The sequence below is a fragment of the Canis lupus genome, chromosome 15 (genome assembly GCF_003254725.2).
Source record: "Canis lupus dingo isolate Sandy chromosome 15, ASM325472v2, whole genome shotgun sequence".
Lineage (NCBI taxonomy): Eukaryota > Metazoa > Chordata > Mammalia > Carnivora > Canidae > Canis > Canis lupus.
Window position 1 is genome coordinate 62,003,978 of NC_064257.1, and position 18,105 is coordinate 62,022,082.

The 18,105-nt window shown below is 43.2% G+C and overlaps 1 protein-coding gene across 1 annotated transcript in view; it reads left to right on the plus strand.

Annotated features, from left to right (window-relative positions):
* TLL1 (tolloid like 1) overlaps positions 1-18,105 on the plus strand; it is a 193,660-nt gene that overhangs the window by 127,727 nt on the left and 47,828 nt on the right. The window contains exons 10-12 of the mRNA XM_025438977.3: positions 5,538-5,640; positions 7,675-7,791; positions 8,702-8,847. Of these exons, the coding sequence (XP_025294762.1) occupies positions 5,538-5,640; positions 7,675-7,791; positions 8,702-8,847 (366 nt within the window). The remainder of the gene's footprint in view (positions 1-5,537; positions 5,641-7,674; positions 7,792-8,701; positions 8,848-18,105) is intronic.

Below are 18,105 nucleotides of genomic sequence, written 5' to 3' on the forward strand. Positions count from 1 at the left end.
CACACTCCATTGAGTTTGGTATTATGATTATATCTGTTTTTTATGTGAAGAAATTGAACTAAAAAAGGATTGAGTAGCCTGCCTAGCACCACACAGCTTGCATTCGGTAGAGCTAATCATTAAAATTTTCTTTAGTTATAGAGAATATGTTTTCTTTTCTCAAAAATTCAGAAGAATGAACCAAAAAAATGACACTTAGTTTGATCAAATAAAAACAAATATACTAAAATGTAATAGATTTTAGAAAACTGAAGACTTTTTTGTGGACTCTCCTCTCAGAACAGACTGATCTTTTAACAAGGGCAGATTGCTTTTGTCTTGAATAGAGTTAATATTTTTTTTCTTTTCCTGAATAGCCCAATTAAGAGATGTCTTTTGACTGCTTTCATTTTGCAAAATTTTCTTTTTTAATCACTCATCTGTGCTTTACACATATGGAGTCAATTCACAATATAGTGTTTCTGTTGCCAAAGGCACCACTTAAATTTAGCAATTAGTATGTAGATAAATCTGCTATTCTGTTAAAAAAAAATGTATCTTCTGGCACGTGAAAGAAATCTTTGCCAATAAAAACTTACAAACATATAGCAAGAGCAAGGCCCAATAATACAATAGCCAAACTCTGAAAAATCACAGAACACAAGATGGAATTCCTGAGGTAGGAGAGTGCAGATTTTGTTGGGAGATGGAGGCCTTTGATGTAGACTTTGAAAGGTGTGAAGAGATTCCACGAACAGGGAAGGGGAGAGTGGTGTCCCAGGAAGAAGTATGTACACCTTGACTAAAGGAGTGCTGGAATTGGGGGTACGTTTTCAGGGCCCCATGGCAAGAAGTCAGGCATCAATGGGATGAAGAATCTATGTCTGAGGTAGTGAAAAATGAGGCAGGACAGGTGGATTATGGCCCTAGAGTCATCATGCCCAGGATTAGGTATTTACACCGGATTGGGTGTCCACCACTGGTGCCCAACGCTCATGAGATTAAAGTGACCGTATAGGCTTAGGCTGCATTGGAGATGAGTGCAACTGAAAGCCACAGCACAGGTTGTGAAACTATTGCAGTTAATTCAGAGATTTGAAGGACACGGTAAGTGAAGATGGGCAGAGAGCATTGTCAGGGGAACTGCAGAAGTAGGAATTGATTAGGTACAGAGGTGGAGTGGGTACTGAGGAAAGAGAGGTATGAAAAATGTTCCTGTGAGTAGTTGGTGACGACACACCAAAATTTCAAAATCCAGGTATTATCATATAATTTTAAGCAGAGAAATTACTTTTATAGAATAAGCCCATTCCTGTTTTTCACCTGTCGTATGGTAAATCTCTGTTGGAATTAGAGATCTACCTGTGTCATATAACAAGTTGGTTCTAAGGCAGGGACTTGAACCAAGGTCCCAGGTTCCCCTGTCTAGTCTTTAGACTTTAAGGTGAGAGTCCCTTACTTTTCACATGACGATTTTCCTATGAAACCTTAAAATTAAGCTGATTATTTTATGTTCTTAGCATAGTTGCATTAAGCAAATCGGGTTACTACTTTTATTTCTTTCATAAGTGCCTTCAGGATTTATGCTGTGAGCGCTGCCTGAATATGTACCATGAAAATGGTAATACATGAGGATCTTAACAATGCTTTCAGATTGCCTTCGTGGTTTTCTGACATTACCCAGTGAAATCCTTCTGATTTAACTCTGCTGAAAACAGCTTCATATTATGGCCTCCAGGGGTTTTACGGGAAGAACATACATTCAAACCAACAGGGTTTATGTCAACTAGCAAACCAAGAAGCTAGAACTTAGACTCGGGCTTTCTGACTCCCAATCATAAATAGCTTCTAGTTGTAGGAAAAAGATGTAAATTTTTCCCTTTAGCATGATAAAATGCAGAGCTGAACAGAAGCTTTAGGACCAGTTATTCCATGAGTTGGCAATTTTTTCTGGAAAGGATAATACAGTAAATATTTCTGGCTTTGCAGGTCATACAGTTTGCTCCAAAGATTCCATTCTATTGTATTGTGAACGCCGTCATAGACGATATGCAAAGGAATGGGCCCAGCAAGCTGGATGTGATCCATAAAATATAGTTTACTTCTCATTTTTAGTCTTATTTCTGAGAAGAACACTGTAGTCTCCCTAGAGATTAGTAGGCTTGTCCAAACTTCTTTGGGCTGGGACCCAGAAATCTATTTTATTCTACTGCTTTTGATGCTAATATCTCTTTCTAAAGAGCCATTTAATAACATCAGTCTAATCGAAGACTTGTGTCTTCCCCATCCTCGCACTGTAAGACCAACTCTAATTGGTCTTTCTGCAGTGCTCATGGAATTGGTTTAGGTGCTCAGTCGTGTCTTAATTGTGCCAACAATAGTTTTTGGATTGTCTTTTCCTCTGGAGATTTGCAGACATCCAGCCCTTGACTGTGGGTCTGCCTTTCTTCAAGGTTCTGCGTGCTGTGGCTCTCTGCAGGGCTGTATAACAAAGTTTTAATAAAGTCTCCACAGCAATTACATCAATTTAACTTTGCAGAATAGCAACTAAGCCTCATAACAGATCGTAGGAAATTCTAGAATTGTTCTTCGCATCTCCTTCAATCTCATGTTCCAAGGGAGCCGTGATTAACGTTTTTTTGAAATTTTAACTGATTTATTCACGGAGACACACAGAGAGAGGCAGAGACACAGGCAGAGGGAGAGGCAGGCTCCCCCGTGGGATCAAGACCTGAGCCGAAGGCCACCCAGGCGTCCTGAGCCACGATTAATTTTAAATTGATAACTGTACATTGCTACTCACCATAAGAAGTAAACGTTTCTATAATTGTGCTAGTAGTTTTAATTTCATCATTCTTAAAAAGATGCATCACATTTACATAAAATAGCCTAACATGAGACAACCAAATATTTTCCAAGTGCTTTTGATTTGTAATTCAAGTTGATTCTGCTAGCAACCTTAGTCAAAGGCCAGCATTTTACTTCTGTGTCAGAGCCCTAAGATTTGATTTTAGAAAACCTATCTTTATTACATTTTCTGCTTCCAAAGGACTCTGTGTTTTATATTAAAGTAGGCCAGTTTTGTTCCTCCACGGTGCCTGGCGTTTAAAATAGAAGATTAAAAACAAGATAGGAAACTTTTCTGTTTAGAGTTATCCCCCTTCCAACTGTGTGTGTGAGTGTGTTTGTGTGTGTGTGTGTGTGTGTGTGTGTCCCAAACTTCAAATATTAACTACTTGTTAGCAATCCAACCACATTGTTCTAAATGTAAGCATAAGTTGATGATACGCATAGTTCTAAGTTAGCTGATTTTTTTTTCCTCGTAGAAGAGGAAGTGAAGCTATTTGCACCTCACTGTAAAACTCACCTTTAAATCTAAGAAGGAAGCCACACAATGAGCCTTGAGATCTACTGTTTGTGTCTAAATTCTACTTTTCCATCTCTGCTATAACAACAGTGCTTGTATGATCATATGGACTCAAATCCTTGATGGTTGCTCTAGAGAGAATACAAATGCAAAATGAAACCCAAGATCGAGCAGTCGTAGTATTCCCCATTTGTAGCAGGCTTAAAGAAAATACAAACTTAAGGAGAAAAACCAGAAATCATTTCCCAATGTTGTCGAAAGAATAACCTAATATTGCATTGGTATTCAGAGATGGAGGAGAAAACATATTGGAAACTTCAGAAAACGTGTTTACAAACCATGCATTTTTGATAATCAAGTGTGGAGGATTACTGCAAAAGAAAGAAAGAAAGAAAAAAAAAAAAAAAAAAAAGACCAGTCCTGTGTCCTTGGATATTGTGAGAATTTTTGTAAACATTTTTGAGAGTATTTGGAATAATAAAATTAGTTGAAGGAAAAGAAAAAAGGAAAGAAGAGAAACTATAAATAAGGTAGACAGAAATAAATGAACAACTTCACTAAACAAAAGCAAGTTATGCTGTACCTCTTGGGTTACATAAAAAAAAACAAAACGAAACAGTGTGCCTCTGTTTTCACGTCCTTGGTAGAGTAGACTTCCTCTCTTTGGAGTCAAGAAAGTACATGTTTAAAAAAACTGGAAAAGGTTGAATTTAATGGTGAGATGTTAATGCCATCATAGGGTACAGCTGACTTTCATCGTAGTTAGATGAATTCTTAGTTTCTGTCTCCATAAATGACTATTTTCATGGGCAGTTATACCCAGCTCCGGTGTACAGCTCCGTTGGTTACCATCATTGTCGCAGGGATGCAAGATGCCGTGAGACATATTTATTGTTATGCTGGGTCTTCATTCTTATAAGAAGTAAGCTAGTTAAGAATTGATTTGCCGTAATTAGCACGTACATGCCTGTTGATTATATTGTGTTCAAGAAAGGGGAGAAGCGTACATTTTCTAACACGAATAACGGCAGTACTTTTCTGGAATATGGATTCAGCATTGATTGATTATCCATATATTTTACTCAGTTCTTGAGCTTGAGAGTTCTCTTACATACAAATTCAGATTTTTATATTGTCACCAAAGGATTCTTTAAATATTCTCACAAACTGAAGTTTTATATTAGAAGCATTTATTTAAAATACTCATAATTTGCTGTTTTGGGCCAAAGACCATTCCTGCTTCCAGAGTAAAAAACAGATTCACTGCACACCCTAAGCATCTTAGATATTTTAAGCAGAATAGAGTTAGAATGAGTTTTTGAATATAAAAAAGCACATTATTTTCCAAATGAATTTTACTTCAGATAGGTATATTTCTCATGCTAGTTTGGCTCTCCTTTTGGTGTAATCAAGTAGAAAAATAGTTAATTATTTGAAAAATAAAGACTCTTTATAAAGAGGTAAGAAAATTGTCTTTCCCAGAGTTGTTCTTGAATTATCTGAATTATCTTGACAAAGAGCGGCATCATTTCAAAACAAAGTACACAATAAGGGGTCATGTGCAAGACCTTATAACTCGAAAGATCGTTGAATTATATATTCTTGGATCTAGAGAAGCACAGTGACATCTGCCTTTGATTATAGTTACATGGATAAATTCAGATTTTAGAGCTGTATTTAAAACATTTCAACATACACAATGATATTATGCTCTTGGAATATGGCATATGGTGGTAATTTTTAATGTAATTATACGTGTCTGACTGGTTGTCTTTGAAATAAATTATTAAAAAGAAGACATTCATGGCAAAACCGGAATTTCTCATGGCTTAAGTCATGTTTATCTTTTAAAAATTCAAAATAAACTATTTGAATAAAGATTTCTGTTTATTTCAGAATTGTTTAAATTGCCTTTATAGAACCTCTGGTTTACTTGCTAAAATGTTTAGTTTTAACTACTGCCGTTGTGCTCCTATATTGTCAAACATTAATGAGAACAAGAAAATATTTTCTTTTTTTGAGGTGTTTGTTAAGAAACATGTTAAGGGAATACTAATAGAAAAAAAAAAAAAGCATTAGCTATGAATCTGTTTTCTTAGCAGTCCTGGGTTCCTCATCTCTAGGGATCAAATAGCCCGTGTGCAGTTACAATCATTTCACATTTTTTGTGTCATTTTGCTCCGATTTGCAGATTGTTTTAAATTTTACCACAATGGACCTATACAAAAGCAGCTTGTGCTGGTATGACTACATTGAAGTGAGAGATGGGTACTGGAGGAAATCACCTCTCCTTGGTAAGAGATGTGGGCATGCCCATGCTCGGTCCTCGAGAGTAGATTCTTTCAAGAGTCACCTTAGACTGAAAAATGTATGTGGCCCACATTTTAATTTGTATTATTCTCTTTTCAACCACAGCAAAATATAGTCAAATCTATAGATTGATTTTTAAAGTAGCTTAGATTGTGGGGAGGTGCTTGGGTCTGAATATAATGATTCAGAATAGCGTTCACATATATTTTTAATTCGATAATCATTGCTCTAATGAGGTAAATGATGCGGGTGTGCATGGGTGTGTTTTGCTCGGTTTGCCAAGGCAGTGGAATGTGAGCCGTTGGGGCCGTGTTGGCTGATTTCTTAGGCCACGCGTGTCCGCTCTCACTGTCGACGTCACAGCGTTGCTTCCCAGAGACTTTTTGTGGCCGAGAAGAGACATTCGTGCTCTGTGTCGTAAACCGTAGCTCAGATTTGGTGCTCCCAAAAGTCCGCTGCCAAGTGTGACCACAGACCGCACCAGTAACTCGCAGGAGCCACCCTGGGGCTGCCCTCTGCTTTACTTAACGGTGAGAGCCGTTGTGAGCACGTAAGCATCGGCTCCCACATTGATTTTATTTTTTATTTTTTTTGAAATGGCAACTTTTCCTTTATTTTTAGAAGCAGCTTTGCTCAGCTGTGTTTAGGTGACGCACAGATCTTCTTTTTTCCTTAACATCCGAAAGCTGCTGAATGGACAGTGTCGTATTAAAAAGTGTATTAAAAGCCTTAGTAAAAAAAAATAATAAAATAATAATAAAATAATTTTTAAACTTATAAATAAGTAAATAAGTAAATAAAGCCTTAGTAAGTCCACGAGATCCAGAAATGTTTAAAAATATGAAAAAAGTAATTGAGAGAATTCGATAAGTCAGATTGAGGAGAACGTGGCCTCGAGCGTTGGCTTTCGTAGCCTGGGCGAAGCGATCTGTAGTATGTGTGCGTGTGTTCCGAAGAGAACGTTTCATTAAACTCCCATCGAAGAACCCAAACGAAAGCTAAATGTTGGAGCACACCTGTGTTTGGAACGCCTTGCGCCCGCGTGCCCGGGGAGTGGGCCAGCGCCCGGTGCCCTGTGGCCCAGCTGTCGCGGGGCCGCCCCCCCATCCCGAGGCCTGTTCCTCGAAGCGCAGCTGTCACAGGCAGCTCGGGTCCCTTGCTGGTGGAGGCTCAGGTGCCCCTCCATGCGCTCTGCGTGTGAGGCCACCTGCTACCAGGCCCTTGGCCTTCCACGTGCACCCGCAGCCTCAGGGACGGCTCGTCCCGTGCCCCGAGGGGACTGTGCCACCCTGGAGAGCACTTGGTCACCTGTTGGCTGCCGGCAGCAGTTTCCTTTGGGTTGACCCCTCTTTGCCTTCTACTTAAGCTACGAATGACCTCGCTGCCGGGGGCTCGGGGGCAGAAATGGTGACCATGCAGTATTGGTGGAAACTGATTTCCCGGTGGTGGGCAGATCTCACCATTCTGTGGTCGTGCGAGAATTCAGAGCACGAGGGCAAGCCCGCCGGCAGCCTCCGATTCTTCTGGGGGGTGAGGGTGTGATGCCCTGCGCCCGGGGCCACGCTCGCCCAGGAGGGCTGCCCGGCCCGGCAGGTGCAGCACCCACTTGGGGCCCCCACGCCCCTAAGCAAGTAGCTCCCCTGCCACGATGCACCTGGAGCCCACGTGTCCGGGTGGGTGCACCCCCTCCTCGGGGGGACGGAGCAGCCCCGGCCTTGCCTGGAAGCCGTGACCCGTTCCGGGCCTGCCCTCGGCACCGGCCGCTTGCCGATCCTCCGGGCAGCCGTGGTGGCCCGCTCGCCCCTGAGGATGGCAAGTGCTCGCGTGCTCAGGGCAGACCCGCAGGGACCCCTCACCTCATCCGCTGCAGGACGGGGCCGCCAAGGCCACTTGGAGCCCAGGCCCTGGGGACGGAGCCCAGGAGCCCGATGGGGTTTCTTTTATGTGACTTGCAGCTGGGGCAGAAGCCCGTCCGCGGGGCGTGTTTAGGAGTCTCTGTGTCCTCTTATTGCTTTCAGGTAGGTTCTGTGGGGACAAGTTGCCTGAAGTCCTCGCCTCCACGGACAGCAGGATGTGGATCGAGTTTCGCAGCAGCAGTAACTGGGTGGGCAAGGGCTTCGCCGCGGCCTACGAAGGCAAGTAGGCCTCCCCCCCCCGCCCCCCGAGGTACATGGGCTCCCCGAGGGCTCTCTGCGGTCCCGGGCGCTCTGGAGCTGTCCCCGCCGTCACCAGAGCGACCCCATGACAAGTACTCGGTGAATTAAAATCGTAAGAAGAAGCTCCTTCTGGTCCCAGCCCCCGGGTGACATCTGGGTGTGTGTGGGGGGTGGGCAAGAGCTCTCAGCTTTGCATTTCTTTCCATGAAGGTATTAAAGTCTGTGGGTATTTGGTGCCCCCGCTGCCCAAGCTCCCCGCTACAGGGAGCTGCACAGGAGGTGCTTGGGCGCGGTCCTGGGGCGCCCGCCTGGGGGGGCAGCACTGGGGGTCACTGCTGCTTGGCTCGGCCTGTGCCCCCCGGAGCCCTCGCCGACCAGGTGACGGCCGCAGCGGCCTCCCGGGGCTGCCTCTGCTCCCCCGGGCCTCGGGCTGGAGGCCAGCCTCCTGCCTCCCTGGAGCGGGGCTGTGGGGCCGCAGGGGGGCCCGGGGCCCGGGGCGACTCCCCGAGCTGCTGCCTTGCCTGAGCTCAGAAGACGGTAAGAACCGGCCCGGGGGATCCTACAGCTCGTGATAGGACAGCAGCACGCAGGGGGTGGGTGCACGCAGGGGGCACCCGCAGATCTCCAGGCTCCTCAAAAGTAAAAAAAAAATATGCAATCGTGCATTCCCGTGCTGTATTCTAATATTTATAGTTAACTGGCGAGTCTCCTTCCATCTAAATATTTATCACAGTACAACCAGCCAACTTTGTTTTTTTTTTTTTTTTTTTTAATAGCCTGGTCTTTACGAACTCAGCTACAGGCACTAGACTCAAATGTCATTCTCAGAAGGAAGCGAAAACGCAACGTTTATTTATGGGTTTATTTACGTGTTTGTTTCCGCCCCCAGCAATCTGCGGAGGCGAGATCCGCAAGCACGAGGGGCAGATTCAGTCCCCGAATTACCCTGATGACTACAGGCCCATGAAGGAATGTGTGTGGAAAATAACGGTGTCGGAGGACTACTACGTGGGACTGACCTTCCAGGCCTTCGAGGTAACCCCCCGCGCCCCGAAACCACAGGCCACCTAAGGGGACCCTCGGTAAACAAGCGGAGGCCCAGACGGAGGCCCAGACGGCACCAGCCTCTCCATCAGCGAAGGAGCACGGGGAGGGGGGCCCTTAAGAGGTGACATCAACAGTGAAAGAGGGTTTTTTCCTTCTTCTTCTTCTTCTTCTCTCCTCCTGTTGCAGACATTTTCAAGAAGATTAAAGTGAGTTTACATTATCTGGGCAATCGGAATCAGAATGTTTGAAGTCCTGACAGTAGTTTCTTCTGGCAAATGCACAGGCTTGTTGCACAGCGCCCATTAGCTAGTGGGACTTTCTGTGTCTTCTAAGCTAGGAGGGGAGAAGGCGGACGGACGGTCCTTTTTCTGTTGTCCTCGTCATTATGGAGGAGATCCGTCTCTTGCCTCTTTTTTTTTTTTTTTTTTTTTTTTTTTACCATTCTGCAGAAAGCTGGTTATGTCAGAAATAGAGATTTAAGTGTTTTTTGCTTTCGATTTCCTCCGAAGTAGACAGCTGGGAGGCGAGGGCACCACCAGCACGTTCGATGAGGGGCCAATAAACCAAAGGTCAGTCAGAGTCTGGAGCCAAGGCCCGGCTCCCGAGCGGCCGTGAGTCACTGTCACGCGGCCCGGAGAGCTGGATTAGGTGTCAGAGGGCGCTTGTGGCGAACTCCCGAGTGTGCTTACACCAGAGGACCCTGGGCCACGGGGATAGCAGTGACGAGATGGTGGTGGCGGCTTCCGACAGCGCTTAGGGACCCAGATGCCGTAACTGGGGACTGCTTCTTCACTGATTAGACGGTGGATCCTCTGGCCGAGCCATCGGGGGGCAGGCGGGCTCCCCCGCCCCGAGCCAGGGTGTGCTTGGCCCGAGGCCGTGCATGGGGGGGCCTGTGTCCCCACCGCAGAAGCACCGGGACAACCCAGGCCCGGCCCACAGGCCCAGGGCATCGCCCGCCTCCTGGGCCCTGACCTCTGCCCCTTCGCACGGGCCGCTTGGTGTCCCCGACGTACCGCCTTTTAGGGCAAAAGAACGGTCTTCTCTTACAGGAGCGTCACGTTGTGCTACCTGCTCCTCTGCCAGATAATATTTCGTATTTTCGGCAACTGTGGTTCTTGAGATCGTTTGATTCGTGTTTGAATGTTGTTATTTTGCCGGATTGATGATATTGCGGACGTTGCTCGAATAGGCCCCCTGATTGCCCACGGTGAACTAACTGGGCAGGACTCCCCTGCTGTTTAGAACCAAATAACTGGGGGATCCCCGGGTGGCTCAGCAGTTTAGCACCTGCCTTTGGCCCGGGGCATGATCCTGGAGTCACGGGATCGAGTCCCACGTCGGGCTCCCTGCATGGAGCCTGCTTCTCCCTCCTCCTGGGTCTCTGCCTCCCTCTCTCTCTGTGTCTATCATAAATAAATAAATAAATAAATAAATAAATAAATAAATAAGTCTTTAAAAAAAAAAAAGAACCAAATAACTGGTTCAGCGGAGACTTGTCTGCCCAAGGACTGTGTTCCTCGTATCTTCTGATGTTGCGAATGGTCAAGAGCTGACCTGCCTTTCAAGGTATGATTCGGTGTCTGTGGACTGGTCCGTTCCCGACGCGGCGCAGCGGGCGCCCCTGAGGCCCCATTCCGAGCATCTGAGACCTGAGGTTCGGTCCGGAGCCGCAGAAGCCTTAGCTGGTGCGCGGCGTTCTGCTCAGCGCCAGCGTCGTCACCGCCAGAGTCTCCGAAAATCGGCCAGCGGAGGGGCAGGCAGGCGGGCAGCACTCAGACCCGCGCCCCACACGGAGTGGCTGCTTGATAAAGATTCGTTGATTGAGCGAATGGAAAGGTTATTCCTAAGGTTTGGGATCGAGGAGAAGTCCTGTCATGCTCGGCTGACGGCACGTCTTACCTACGGTCTCTAGGAGCCTTTCTCCGTCTTGCTGGCGTGTCCTTCTTCATCTTGCTGCCATTTCCTTATGTCTCTGCTCCTCTGCTCATAAACTGGACATACTTAAATATCTGACAGGCCCCGATCTTCAAATGACCAGGACCAAACCCTGGAAGGTCTTGTCCTGCTCACTGGCCCGTCTTCCTCAGTCTCCCAGTGAAGGATTCACTATGTCAGCGTCACTGCTGACTCCAGGAAGAGCGCTGATGCCACTTTTTCTCTTAAACCCCGAGACCAGTCAATTAGGGTGTTTCACTCGCCTCGTCTCCAGCAAAGCCCCACACAGGATCGCTGAATCCCAGCTTTCCGACCGCTCTGCTCCCCGCTGCTGCCCGTTCTCTCGGAACGTGGGGAGACCTTCACGTCTCTACTCTTGCCCCATATATCCTGATCTCCACACGGCAGCCACACGGACCCTTTTACGATGTCAGTTAGGTCATAACACTGTGCTTCTGTTCTTTTGGCTGGGGGGCAGGGGGCAGGGAGGCAGGGAAGGAGGGGACGCTGCGCCTCTGGGTCGATTAAGTGGCCAACTCTTGATTTGGGCTCAAGGTTGTGAGGTGGACCCCATATCAGGTCTGCCCTCAGTGGGGAGTCTGCTTGAGGCTCTCCCCCTCTCCCGCAGCCCCTCTCCCTGCATATGTGTGCTCTCTCTCTCTCTCTCTCTCTCTCAAATAAATAAATCAATCTTAAAAAAATTCTTTCAAGAGTTTTCTATCACACCTAAAATAAAAACCAGACTCGGTGATCATGGACCAAGTCAACCCAAGACTGGTCCCAAGCTCCTTCTCACCCCCTCTAAGCCAGCCTCTTTGGATTTCTTTCTTTTCCTTGGAAATACCAAGGTTACTCAATGTTATAGCATGTGCCACGGGGGCTCTTCTAGCCCTAAATCTATGCTTTTGTTCCTCTCCTTTCATTTGGGTCTCCGCTTAATCATTGCCTCCTTAAAAAGTCCTTGCCTGGTAGCTACTGAAAATATTTTCTTCTCTACAATTGTCTATAAGCCATTATTCTGTTTTGTGTCAGTTTATTGCACTCATGACTACTGGAATTTACGTTATGGGTCTGCTCATTTGCAAAGTTACTGTCTCTCTCACTAAAATATGATCACCAGAGATTGGGGATCTGAATCCACCTTGTCAATCTCCGTATCTCCAACACCATTAGATGCATGATTAATGCATGATGATGGGAGGGATGGAAAAATGGATGGGTTAGAGGTAAGGGAGCGTGAGAGTGCGTGATGACTGGCGGGTGGAAATCAATATGTCATTCCTTTATCAAAGGTACTAAGTTTCAGGGCAGAAGAAAACAAGCGTAGATAGCTAAGAAAAGTTTGATTATGCAGGACCTGATATGCCGTATGGCTCGATTTAGATAGATCCTGGGTTCTAAGAAATTCAGATGTGACAAGGAATTTAGGGATGTTCTGATATATCATCTAAATCTTCTAGGTAAGGGAAATGAACTTGTGCCATTAACCTAGAGTCGTACAAGTTAGCACTAAAACCAACGCCAAAATCCAAGCATAGTCAATATGCATTACTCACAGGTTCTATATTTGTGAATTTGCATACTAACTAAAAAATTCTTTGTAACCCCTAAATCAACACTCATGGTGCCTTCTGGATCATTCACGGACATGCAGAGAGCTGCAAAATATTTGAGTCATCTGACATGCACGTTCCCAGCTATCACGTGCCTTATGGAGAAAAAGTGTATGTTAGATGAACAGTGTTCAGGCACGCGTCGTAACGCAATTGGCTGTGAGTTGTATTACTGAATTGGCGATAGATGTTACGGTGCATTTAAACTGAAACACACCAAACACAGGGTCGTAGGTTGATTGGTTGACAAAAGATTTGTGACCCGAGTGCACAGGAACCAATTCTAGATCTTCCCAAGAGCACTGAATCTGTATTTGCTAAGTTGAAGTGTTCAGCAACTTTATAGAAGTTAACTACCATGGGGACGCCCGGGGGGCCCAGCGGTGGAGCTCAGGGCATGACCCCGGGGTCCTGAGATCGAGTCCCGCATGAGGCTCCCTGCAGGGAGCCTGCTTCTCCCTCTGCCTGTGTCTCTACCTCTCTCTCTGTGTGTGTGTCTCTCATGAATAAATAAATAAAATCTTAAAAAAAAAGAAACTTCCATAAATACTGAGAATCAACTGTGTATATATATTTAATTTGTTCTAGTGGTCATTAGGTGATTTGTCTCATTTGATTAATCTGTACCTGTTTGTATCAATTTATTTTCATTTACGTAATATATTTTCAATCTTTAGCTTATACATTTTATTTTGAAGATGTATAGTTAAAGTCCTCGCCACTTCTTGGTGTTTTGTCGTTTTGTCCGGCAAAACAGTTTTTATTCATTGATATCAGTCCTTGCCTTTATTCAAAAACTGTTTCTATTTTTAATTCTCTGTATTTACACTCTCCCCTTTCAGATAAAGGGGCCTTAGACAAATTTGTCCATCGTTTTGTTGACAGTATCATAAGGAACTTACTAGTTATCTATTATCGATATCATTCCTTGAGTTCGTGTCATGGCTTTGCCTCTTCTCATGCTACTTAGATTTTAATGTAAGTACAGAAAGAAAATCTGAACCAGTGTCTTTGTTAGCGAATTTCAGGTATCTTTGAGCAGGAAAGGATACTATTTGGAGGTCGACAGAGTTCTGCTACTTCTGTAATTGTACTTTTTGGGGAAGTTTTTTCTTCTCTAGTAGATGCATCGCCTCTGAAGGCTGGTACTGAAGTGGGTTGTACATGGGTTGTACATGTAGATCGTGTCGGAAATCCTCTTGGAGTCCTTTGTAAAGAAACCGCTATCTCACGATTTTGCTTGAGCACTTTCAGTGCAGAAATACGAACGAGAAAAAGGTTGGGAGCCTCGAAATGTTTACAGGAACGACTTCAAAGAAATGTCAATAAAGCAGAAAAGAAGTGAAACAAGCCCAGAGCTTACTTATGCTTACACTGAAATCCCCACATACATTAATTTAAGTGGGATTAAGTTTGAGGCACTTGTCAACCTTTCCGCGCACTCTGATTTGGTCACACGTTCCTTCCGAGAAGCACACACGTCAAGTCGTCTTACCCATCATCGCGGCAGCTGCGCAACTGTAGACTATGTACTGAGGTTCTTATCTTGATCCTTTGAGTATTGCCTGACTAAGTAATCCTTTAATTCTTTTAAATATTTTATTTTATTATTTTTTAATGACAATTCTTTTATTATTATTATTTTTTATTTATTTATGATAGTCACACAGAGAGAGAGAGAGAGAGAGAGGCAGAGACACAGGCAGAGGGAGAAGCAGGCTCCATGCACTGGGAGCCCGACGTGGGATTCGATCCCGGGTCTCCAGGATCGCGCCCTGGGCCAAAGGCAGGCGCCAAACCGCTGCGCCACCCAGGGATCCCTAATTCTTTTAAATATTTTATATTGTTTAAGTTAACTGGTCTTCGAAACCACCTAGGAAGCCAAGACAGAGACTTCAAGTAGTTGACATTGTTCTGTTGGCCGCGTACTGTGTCTGGATGTTTGGCTAAGAATATATAGTGGTTAAGGAGTTAAAAGAGAACTAAGTAGCCCTTCAGATTTGCGGTTTAGGCCGTAGTTCTGCCCTGAAAGATAGCGTCCGTTCCCCTGAATATGCTGCCCAAGGTCACACAGGTCATAACTGGTAGGGCTGGGACTGAAATCCGTTCCGTCGCCTGTACCGCCCTGGGCCCAGGTCCCCGTAGCCGAGAGAGGCATCTCTGTTCTCTCACGCTGTCAATTCCTTCCCTTTATAACTGTCTTCATTTGTGCATTTGTGTTGTTTAATCAACATCTGTTTGTCAGTCAGGGGCATGTCTGTTTTGTTCACCTCTGCTTATACACTGTGAAGTGTGTATTTTCTGGCACTGGTAGGTTTTCAGTGAATATTTGTTAAGATTAAGAGGGAGTAAAAGTAATTGTGTCGTGAAAAGAAGAAAAAAAATCGAATGGCAGCATTAAAAAAGCCAAGTCACATGAAGTAGACCTAATCCAGACTCATGATTTTCATTGTCACAGGGTCGAATGTATAAATTTTCTCTCTGTTTTTGGGCTGTAATGATCTAAGTATCCATATTAAGTAATATCAAATAACAATAACAAAATAATATTATATGATTGAATATTAAATATGATAGTAACAAATTTTAAAATAATGATCTATTATGAAGCTTTTCTGCCTTTTATTCAAAATTCTTTTGCTTGATAGCATCATGTCCTAGACTTTATTGGATTTTTCCCGTTACTAAAATTAATTTATTTTTAGTTTTATCATTTTAACAAGAGCGTATGTAGTAGTATACCTATGAGGAATCCACACAGATATAGAAATCCCCCAAATTAACTTATTTTTAGTGATAAATGCTAATCTACATTGTTTTTTTAGTCATGCTTTTCTTTTTTTTATATATAAATTTATTTTTTATTGGTGTTCGATTTGCCAACATATAGAATAACACCCAGTGCTCATCCATCAAGTGACCCCCTCAGTGCCCGTCACCCAGTCACCCCCACCCCCCCGATAGTCATGCTTTTCTTGAACAATTTTTCCTCCAAAGCGAAAAGTAATGACTAGCATTGTTCCCTGTGTATATGATCTTAAATTATATTATTTCTAGAAGTTTAATCGTTTATGTAGTTGATTACATTAGTTATACATTTTTAAACTTTATTTTTTATTTAAAGTTAATTAATTAACATATAATGTATTATTGGATTCAGAGGTAGAGGTCAGTGATTCGTCAGTCTTCTACAACACCCAGGGCTCATGACATCCCGTGCCCTCCTTAATGCCCATCACCAGTTACCCATCTCCTCTCCCCTCCGGTGACCCTCAGTTTGTTTCCTATGATTAAGAGTCTCTTTCAGTTTGTCTCCCTCTCTGATTTCATCTTGTTTTATTTTTTCCCCTCTTCTCCTATGATCCTCTGTTTTGTTTCTTAAATTCCATGCGTGAGACCCCATGGTAACTGTCTTTCTCTGATTGACTTCTTTCACTTAGTGTAATACCCTCTAGTGCCATCCACTTGCTGCTACATTAACTATACTTGAGAACTACATTCTAACAGTCATAGGAGAGGGTTGCTTTCATTATTACAGTAAATTTTTAAAAAAACAAAATTTACTATATTAACTTTTTTTTTTTTTTTTTAAGATTTTATTTACTTATTTGCGAGAGAGATGAGCAGGAAGGAGAGGGAGAGGCAGGCTCCCATGAGCAGGGAGTCGTCTTAGGGTTCGATCCCAGAACCTGAGCTGAAGGCAGATGCTTAACACCTGAGCCACCCAGGCGCCCCCATCTTAACCATTTTAAAGTGTACAGCTCAGTAGGTTTAAGCACATCCACATTGTGCACCTTGTCTCTAAAAGTCTGTTCGTCTTGCAAAATTGAAACTTCCTACCCCCAAACAACTCCCCTTTCTCCCCTACCCCAAGCCCATGGCAACCACTTTTCTAATTCCTGTTGCTGTGGATTTGACTAGTCTAGGTACCTCGCAGAAGTGGAATCCTTCAGCCCCTTCCTTTTTGTGACTGGCTTATCTCACTCAGTGTAATATCTGCAAAGTTCATCCATGTTGTAGCACATGAAAGGATTTCTCTCATTTCTAAGGCTGAATAACATTCCGCTGTATGTATATTCAGCATTTTGTGGATATATTCATCCATTGATGGACATTTGGATTGCTTCCACCTTTGATCATTGTGAATAATGCTGGTATGACTGTGAAGGTGCAAACGTCTCTTCCAGACTCTGCTCTCAGTGTTTTAGAAACAGATCAAGAAGTGGGATTGTTGAATCAAATGGAGGATTTTTAGTTTTTCTGGGAGAGCTTTTATTGCATCCATAATCTAGAAGTTTTGGAGTTTTCAGAGCTTTTTACAAATAACTAGGTAGATGTTTTTGCAACATTTATTTGGACATTTGGTTATAAAATGAAGGCAAAGTGTGTGATTAGATCCTAAACCTGGGCATGGTCCCTCTTTTGACCACAAAGCTCTGCACTAGTTGACAGTTTTAGAATGAGAGGCTGACTATAGGTTACATTTAATTGATTTTAGTTCTTGCTAAATAAACATCACTCAGCTTTTCCATGATTCTTTTTTAATCTGCCAGTAAAAGGCATAAGCTGCACATAGTAATGAAATGTAATATTAATCCCTCCCAGCTAATCTCAGTACTCATTCTTCCTTTTTTTGTGTGTGTATTTGAATCTACTTCCAATATCATTTTAATGTCAGTTCCCTAAAACCTGTTCAGAGCTGTCACTGTCCTCGTGTCCTAATTGTACATATTTGGTCTGTTTACATTGTGATAAACTTGCCACATTTGTATATGGTTTATGCTCTGATTATCTTAAAGCCTATAATAAATCAGCATCATCATTATCAAAGCATACTTATTACATGTGTAATTGTGCATGACATTGCATTCAGGTTCCAGATATGAACTGTGTCCATGCTGTAACTCAAGAAGAAATTGCTTTTTCTTTCTTTCTTTCTTTCTTTCTTTCTTTCTTTCTTTCTTTCTTTCTTTCTTTCTTTCTTCTTTCTTTCTTCTTTTTTTTTTTTTATAAACCATTGACTTTGGTGTTCTTTTTTCTTATGGAGCTAAAACACCAATTGACTTATCCCTTTTTTAGCTTCAGTCATATTTATTCCTACCCATTCTGTGTATTAATTTATTGAAGTAATTGATATAGCCAGAGAAAATATTACGCAAATGACATAATTGAAAGCACTCAAACTTTCATTTGTGCTCACCGTCATCACTCTTGTGTAGATGTAGAAGAGGCACCATTATAATTGACACCAATAGAGCACAGGTTCATTGTGCTCGTGTTGCCACTAGAATTAATGCAGTTAAACTGAAAAATCGGTAAGCAAAGATCATTGAGGTCATTGATAAGATATCTATGTTGTTGTAAAGGGATAATGTGTTTTTAAATAGCACAAGGTCATATATTTAAGACACATTTTATTTTCTAGACAGTCGAACGACTGTGGTATTTACAATGTGAGAATGCAGTATATGTCTCGGTTGTGTGACCCCCTAACACAAAGTGCATGATATTTAATATGTAAGTAGTACGTAATAAATAGGTGCTGGTGGAATTGATCCTAAAATTGGCCATTTTTGTGCATTTTACCCGTGAAATGTTTACATTTTGTTTATCATATAAAATATTTAAACCCCTAATTTTTTTTACTAAGCAACCAGTGAATATATGGGTACTTTAAATTAAAATTTAAAGAGAT